General features: G+C 38.4%; 1 protein-coding gene across 1 annotated transcript; it reads right to left on the bottom strand.

Annotated features, from left to right (window-relative positions):
• Positions 1-442: 442 nt before the first annotated feature.
• Positions 443-8,538, bottom strand: LOC128492006 (uncharacterized). The gene is made up of 9 exons (XM_053464416.1): positions 8,458-8,538; positions 7,670-7,731; positions 7,132-7,180; positions 5,562-5,724; positions 3,990-4,148; positions 2,661-2,776; positions 2,147-2,426; positions 1,256-1,402; positions 443-631 (listed from the first exon to the last, which is right to left on the bottom strand). The coding sequence occupies exons 2-9, from the start codon at positions 7,690-7,692 to the stop codon at positions 519-521; spliced, it is 1,050 nt and encodes a 349-aa protein (XP_053320391.1). The 5' UTR covers positions 7,693-7,731; positions 8,458-8,538; the 3' UTR covers positions 443-518.
• Positions 8,539-8,750: the final 212 nt, after the last annotated feature.

Below are 8,750 nucleotides of genomic sequence, written 5' to 3'. Positions count from 1 at the left end.
TCTTTAATTTTCCCTCTATCACACAAAACGATGCTGCGTGGAAAATGACTAGCTTCCTCTTTTATTTGTTCAGTTATATATATATATATATATATATATATATATATATATATAATAGATCAGCCCTAGGCAATTAAATAAGAAATGAATGTGACCAGGGTAATTTATATTATTATTTGTGTCATTTTGTCACAAATTTTGAACAAACTTATAGGGACACTCCAGATATCACATGCACTTTAACGCATATGATAACTAAGAGGTCCCTTTAAATTATGTGGTGCCCCCCTTACAAATGTAAAGGGGGGGGTTCTGTTTGTAACTAATGTTCTTAGTGCAATACATTTTTTTTTCTTGGTGGTGATCTGATAATGTATATGTCAGACTTCTATATTAACAATTCCATAGCATAGTAATAATAAAATATTTAATGTTTTTTTTATATAATACAAAACTTATTACAAAGAAGGCATTGAAAATAATTCTTTAATGGGAACCTATAATTTACATTTTTTTTTTTAAAACTGATGTGGAAATAGTTCATATCTGGCAACCGGATGTCTCGGTGAACCGCAAGGTTGGTTCCAGTTGGCCACGCGGCTTATCGAATAGGTTGTTCTATATTGTATTCCTGTAAACAGAATGGAAATCCACATTTGAAATATGCGTCCATCATAAAAATCATTAACATTAAGTCAAAATAGCACAAAATATATACATTGTATGCGCATCCAAAAAATATTTCTTTTAGAATATAAATGTAAAGAGGGAATTTTCTTTAAGGACCTCATTAAAGTTTGCTGCTCTGACAGTAAAATCAAAGCTCCTTTCAGATAGGTTAGTCGTTGGACGTTTAATTATTTTTTTTAAACAGTCTATTCCCTTAATAGTTAGAAAATGTAATTTCTGTCTCATTTGACTCCTTTGGAGTGGACCATTCCATCTTTTTTTAAGGGAATAAACTACTCAAACATCTGGTACTTTCACAAAAACATATAGCATTTAAATTCTGTAATCTGAATATTTGCCTTATTATTGGCCTCCGCCAATGAAATGTATTTTAACATACCTCCCAACAGTCCTGTTTTTTGAGCACTGTCTAGCTGTCCCAAAAATTTGGTCCAATAAATTCTTCTATAGGTGCCAATTATTATAGTCTTGGTTACAGGGACATATTTTGTTGCAGTAACATCAAATGGAGATAACTTCCTAACCCAATACATTTTTGCAGACCGCTTATAAATATGGGACTGACCTCTGCTGTTTCTCAATTGCTTTTTGGGAAAGTTCTCATTTTGCAGAAAATAACTTCTGTTTGCCACGTCTCCAGCTGGCCTCAAAGACAACGTATACGGACTAAACATCTCTTTGGATCCATTCAGAACATACTGGTCAACGTCACCTAAAACAAGAACACATGTCTGTATTACAGCAAACACCTACATTATCCCATCATGGACTCATTCATACCACGTTCTTCCTCAACCTGAGGATTATCCCTATGAAGAGCACCATGGTAGCAGATGTGACGCTTTATCCTACTTTTTAATTTTTTAAGGTAAATAAACCTATGTAAATGTGGAAGAGGCCATCTTAAATCCTGTTTTCAGGAGAGGAACAATAAGCAGGAACATTCCATTGGCATGCTGTTTAACCTCTTATGGTAGACCACCTGGAGCCCCATCCTGCCCTTGTCTACAAGCAGCCAATCAGTAGCAAGAATAGCTAGACCATGAAGAGTAGCTGCTGCAGCAGCAGGTGTTAAGTGTTGTTAAGTGTTGTTTTTTTTATTTATTTTTTTCGTTTTGGAAGAATTCATACTAATGTACTCAGAAAGTACTTTACTACGCATTCTTCTATAGGGTGATGTTAGGGACATTAAACAGTGATCCAGAAAACAGGAACTAGGGAGCGTTAGACGAGTTCTCACAATAGGTTATGCAGAATCCTGGATTAGAAATATTTTATAGCACTATAGGATGTGGCAGAACACTTAACCTGCCATAGATTGTTGTGCTCTGTTCATTAATGTTATTTTTTTTCTAGGTAACAGGATCGTCCCTGTTAAAGAGTGGCAAGCAGGTATTTTGCCATATTTTACACACCTCTTTACTATATTTTCTTTGCATATGAGGAATAGACTTACCAAACGTTTCCTGTTCTTGTAAAGGTCTATCAAACCTACTAACGCTCCCAGAAACACCAGGAATAAAATATCCTGGGTCAAACTTGAATTCTTTATTATAGGAATTGGCAGAGAGCGGCTGAACCGTAACAGGCGAGTTTCCTTGAGAGCTAGTGCTGAGGAACCAATTTGGGGCCGTAACCGGCTCAAATGAATAGGTTACAGAACCAGTTTGTGTAACGAAGAAAAAAAACTTCTGGGCATCCGGGCTGGTGTAATTAATGGCGTTTTGAGTCTCTGGCTAAAAAAATAAAGAAAAACACAGAAACAATGTAAGTATTAAAAACTAAGCTCTCCACAATATAAACCAACATTTTTTTTAATCTATTCCATAGGTCCTTATTTTTAAGTGTTAAATGCTAACTCATTTCATTTTTATATATTTGTGTTTTTGTTCATAATAATATTCGATATAATTATTGTATACTGAAATTCCTTTGCTATTGCACTGTACATCGAAGTGTTTCGCACTCACCTGTACTTGAAGTTTGCCAGATTGGTAAGAGAGATATAGGTTTGTGTTATAGATGTTTAAACTAACAGGGGTCTTCTCTCCTTGTGCTAAATTGCCAATGCCAATGATAAATTTTGCTGCAGGATTAAAGCATACGATCCCTGTTAGTAAATAGGACATAAAGCACACCTGGCCAGCATCGCTATGTTATTGGGTAAATAAAGCCTATCCTTTAATAGAGGGGCCGTCTGTATCTGCAATCCAGCTCTCTGTGTTAGCTCTTGAGGCTCTGGGGTTTCCAGTTAACCACAGGGCTCTACGGTAGTCCTTTGATCGCTGGGAGATCTTGAGCTTCACCCCCTTCGTGCTCATTTACTTCACCCCTTTCATAAACTGAAGGAAAAGTGAGATATCAGGTTGGGAAAGAGGGGCTTTCCCTCCTAAACAGGGTCACTTGGGCACGGAGCACAACTATTCCCACCTACCCAGCTTTGTTTCTTTTCAGCTTTCATATGGAGGAGATGGACAGCTCTTGGAAATCCAGCCTGTGAAATTCCCAGGTATGCTCATGTGTGCTCAGAAATCATGCATCAGACATCAATATACCTGAGAACTCTGTGGGTTTGTATACAAAAACAAAAACTGTCTGCGCTTCTCACCCTAATAAAGTTGGCAACAGATATATAAACATAATATAAATGAGAGGTTTTGGTTATATGAATTGGCCAAAGCAAAATTAAGCTCACCCGCCACATCAAGGCACACTCTCAATAGGGTGAGAACCTACTCTCACCTCCTACACAGTGGGCACACAAAGCAGTTTATACTGCTACCAAAACCTTATTAATGTGTTGGGGGAGGTGCAATTAAACCTCCTCCCATTTAACCCCTGGACAGCAAGCTGCATTTGCAACATGCTCACACTGTTTGGTAGGCCTCATATTATACATTTGTATTATTTAAGCCTGAGACTAGCTTAGCGCACCAACATTTTTTCTTAACTCTGGGTTTGACTCTAGATTGTAAGCTTTCCCTCTAGATTGTAAGCTTGCGAGCAGGGCTCTCTCCACCAAATGTATCGGTTTATCTTAGTCTGTCAAATCTTGTCTTGTCATATCCCTTGAAATTATGTATTGTATTAAGCGCTGCGTAAACTGTTGGCGCTATATAAATAAAGGATAATAATAATAATAATAATAATTGACCTGGAGGCTCCATGTGAAGTCCTGCTTTCTGGGTCTGTTTGTTCTTTCTCTAGGCAGGAAACAGCATTTGGCTGTTTTTCCCAAAAAAATCTACCATAACTTTTTGCCAGATTATTTAGTGAAAAGGATATAATATAGAACTAACCTTTTAAGTTCACATTTTGGCCTTGCAATGATTTTGCCCAAAGCGTGCCATTTTCCACAACACATGACTTCTGGAAAATATCCATAATAGGAGTTGGCGTGTTAGTGCCAATAAATTCATGCTCGTTGTCACTGGTAGAAAAATACACATAACTGAGATCTGAAATAAAAATATATATATATATAAAAGAACATTCACTTGTTATTCTTGTTATGCATAGTTTTTTCTCCTGCAATAAACATTATGCAAAGTGTGAAACAACCCAACAGCTAAAGCGCTTATCTGGGACCATTGTGGATATCGCTGATGAGTAACAGACCACAGGGCAATGCTTTTTTCACCTGCTGGAGGCAGCAAGATGTTTCTGATCTGCCTCTCATCTGGAGCAAGAGAGAGGTCCCTGTCCACTACCTTGGAAATTCCTAGGTTTGCCGCAGAATGATCTGTTTTTTATTTCTTTCAGCCATTCATGTTCAGTGACCCAGCTCTTCTGACTGACAGTGACATGAGGAAACTACTTGATGGTAAGCAGTAGAAGGCAGAATGTGACCAGGATTGCCCCCCCCCCAAATTGAATAATATGTGCTGACCATTTAGTAGTTAATTCAAGAGTGTATTGGTCTGCACCGTAATATAAATCAGGTAAATGAAAAAAAAAATATATATATATATATATATATATATAAAGGAAAAATAAAACAAAGAATCAACAGAGAAAAAAATGTAATAGAGAAACTGCTGCAATACTACCAGTTGGTAGTGTTCCCTAAAGAGCAAAAAGAAAAATATGCAAAATCTTTAAATTCTGGTGTATGCGCTAGCTCCAAAACAAATAAACAGGTTACAGAGTATAAAAATACATAATTAAATATATAAGAAACAATTGATATGGTATACAATCAATTGGCAAAACAAATACACAAATGCTAGTGACCTGGTGCGTTTCGCCCTTAAGGGGCTTCTTCAGAGGATTTTTAGAGCTGGCTTAATAATATAGACATTGTAACCTGTAAGGCCTGCTTTGCAGAGTAAAAGGAGTATAGTATGGCTGGATTCATTATAGTGCAGCTGGATTTAATTCAAAACTGTGTATATCCCTCACCAGGTTCAATTCTATTTTAAAAGTGGGGCATTCACAGAGGTCTACCCGCTACCCACATTGTAGAGTCATCAAAGAGCTCTTGATGAGGGGCGAAACGCGTCAGGTCACTGGCATTTGTTTGGCAAATTGTATATTATATCAATTGTTTTTTATATGTTCAATTATGTATTTTAAATATTGATGCAATAAGCCTCTATTAAATATATTATTTTTATACTCTGTAACCTATTTATTTGTTTTGGAGCTAGAGCATACCACACCAGAATTGTTTTATATATATATATATATATATATATATATATATATGTGTGTGTGTGTGTGTTTAATAGAGGCTTATTGCATATATATATATATATATATATATATATATATATATATATATATATATATACACACACACATTTATTTGTTAATGCATAGGGGTGGCTGCTGTAGTGTAAATCTAGCCCTGGATGTTTAGTTGAACTTACCATTTAGATCAAACTTCTTTATCATATCCAAGAATCTCCGTTTCCTAACAGGAACTATGAAAACTTTGGCTATGTTCTCCCTCAGTGATGCATAGGGAGGTGTTGGGTAAAGAACCTGGTTAGCTAAAAGCCAATTCTGTCGTAGGCCAATGTCTGTGGACATCTGTAGACAAGCAAGAATAAACAGTAATAGGAAAAAAAAAAACCTCAGGATTCTTTTTATTATTTTATATAGCACCATCATATTCAGTAGCGCTGTACAGTGAGTAAACAGGACATAATAAGTAGTATATAACAAAACAATTTGACTTACAGAAAATACTTAATATGTGTGACGGGCTAGGTAAGTAAACATGCAGTCTTTAGATATGAAAAAGTTATTACTACCCCTTATCAGAGTCAGATGCGTGAAGAGAACATTCAGGCCTGATTTTGACCAGTCCTTAATATAAAGTGCCATGTGAAGGCCTGTGTCAGGAGTGGGTATAGTGGTTACTGAGAAAAGAAAAAAGGCTGCTGAATACCACCTGATTGTGGCTGTTCCCAGATAACCCCAAGATAATTATACAGCTATTGATACAATAGTGGTCAGCACTAAAGATTTGAGATTACAAATGTATTTCCAATAAATATACCATATTGGCCCGAATTTAGGCCGTGCCCCCTTAGATTTTGGTGCCATTTTAAAGAAAAAAAATATTGTTAAATAAAAAATACATGCCACTCTGCTCCCCAGATATGGTACTCTATCCCCTAGATATGCCACTCTGCTCCACCGCAGACTTACCAATGCATCCCCAGACTCCCTGGTGTCTAGTGGGGGCAGCTGATGGACATCTTTGCGATGCGCATAGACAACCTCCGCTGCTGCTGGCACTTCCGCTTCCGGCGCTCCGTCATAGAAGCTCCAGCGGAAGTGCCGGCAGCAGCTGGGTTGTCTGAGCGCATCATCTTCACCGGCGGCCAGAGAGGAGAATACCCCACAGCGCAGCAGTGGACCTGAATCCTCCTCTGGTAACCGGTGGACGTCTGCGCAATGTGCTCAGACAACCTCCACTGCTACTGGCCGGTACTTCCGCTGGGGGTTCTATGACAGAGCACTGGAAGGTCATGTCACGCCGGCACTCCGTTGTAGAAGCCCCGGCTGAGGTGCTGGCAGCAGTGGAGGTTGTCTGAGCACATTGCGCCGACGTCCACCGGCTGCCAGAGAGGAGGAACAGCTGCCCTGCGCTAACATGTTTCACCTTTCGGCTTCAACAGAGGGGTAGATAAAATAAATGTGTGATATCACTATAGCAATGTGCTGGAATTAAGCACAGAGGTGGTGGTTATCCTCCAATATATGCTAATAGATTGGTTAGGTGTAGGAATCACCAGTGTGGATAATGTTTCCGCTTGTTGCGCAGACCGCTAGCTCCGAGCTCTCGGCAGCGTCTCCTAACACAGGCCGTTGACGTTAGATTGACGTTGTTGGAACCTAGTGTTCCAGAGCCACATCATGCAAAGCCATGTAAAGTGCAGCGATCATGCTTCTGTGACTCTTGTATCTCACACATTATATTTTCCTTACCTCTGTTGGCGAAGAGCCAAATCTTTTATAGGAAAGTTCTTCATTTTTCCTGGGGGGAAAAAAAACAGATTTTTTTTTTTTATGGAACTATTATTAAAAAAAAGTCTTCTACCAGCCAATCATGAAATACCGTAATATAGACTAACATTACCAAGAGTAATGCACAAACTGGTGGCATATGCCTGAAAACAGGCAGGCTGTGGCCAAAAACGTGTAGACATACATTTTAGTGGGAATGGTTATGGTTTAGACCATTCCCTTGGAATCCACCACCTCATGCAAAAGTCCACTCAAAGCACTGTCCCAGAAGCGGGTTTCTCCAAGTCGCCTTCCCGTTAAGTGAGTGAGGGCTCAGCTTAGCCAACTAGTGAGACCCAGGAGTTGCCAGGAAACAATGTTTCCAATATGTGCTGACTTGAGCAGGGGTAATTATGACACATTATCACCCTATGTTCGGTAATTTCTGAATAGAGAACCTAAAGATGATCCTCTTCCTACCATGAAGTTGATTTTTAACAGCGTCTTGTGTGATACTCACCATGCTGCTGGTGGGAGACCCATTACTGCGGTGTTAGCAGGCTGATATACTGATACCAATTTCTGTGAAGGGAAAACAAGAGAGTGTGTAGTGGTCCTAGATAATAATAATAAAAAAAACAATGTATATTCTTTGTACAGATACAAAACAAACCATAAGCACCGAGGCAGAAGAAAAAGGAACAGAGAATAATGACACATTTATCATATTAACAAAAATTACTATTTTCCTCATAAAAAAAATAATTTGTCAAATTACATCCATTTCACATTGTCAGTTTAGACACAGGGAAGAACATAGCTACCTTGATCACTTGATTATGCTGATTCTTATACTTAAAAAAAAAAAAAAAAAAAAAAAACCATTCAAGAAAAGGCAGTGGATGGATGGAAAATGACGTTCAACTAAAGCTAGACTGGGTCAAAATAGTTAAGACATTGAATTTGTTCTACATTTGGAAACCAGACCTAGCGACCCCACACTCTCCGTTGCTCACTTGGTTTTTGTTACTCAGCATAAATAAATGAAAATATATCCTTAATCTCTTACATGTCATTTAATTTTTTTCAATGCTTTGTAGCACCTCTTAGCAGCAGTTATTAAATGAAGGATTGAAGACCCATAACTTAGTAAGTCTGTCTCTGTACCACTCCTGTTCTCTCAAAAACATCTAATTCAGCTCACATCGCTGGTGATTCACATTCTTTCATTGTTCCAGAAAAAAATACATCTGTCAACAGTAGTTAAGCTGCTACACTTACACCCCTACATGGATCCTCTTACTTTACCTGTGCAAGCCACGATTTGTCTCCTGGTAGCTCGGGGTGCTTTGTGCTAGTGTCAGGTGTCAGGCTTCTCCTTATAAATATGCTCTGGGTTCCGTGTAGGGCGGTACTCAGTCGTCATCTTTTCTTCAATAAGTGCAATTACATCACTACATGCTTCAGGTAAAAGTTGCAAAGGTATCCGGGCTCTATTACGGTAATATCCCACATCTTTCCGTGCTCAGCGGAAAGAGGATGTTTGAGTCATGTCGTATTGCCACCCCTGTGGTAGTATTAGTGACATTCTTAAGATATGG

Source organism: Spea bombifrons, chromosome 4, assembly GCF_027358695.1.
Source record: "Spea bombifrons isolate aSpeBom1 chromosome 4, aSpeBom1.2.pri, whole genome shotgun sequence".
In the NCBI taxonomy this organism is placed as follows: domain Eukaryota; kingdom Metazoa; phylum Chordata; class Amphibia; order Anura; family Pelobatidae; genus Spea; species Spea bombifrons.
The sequence above is the reverse complement of the archived record's forward strand: the minus strand, read 5'-3'. Positions and strand labels throughout refer to the sequence as shown.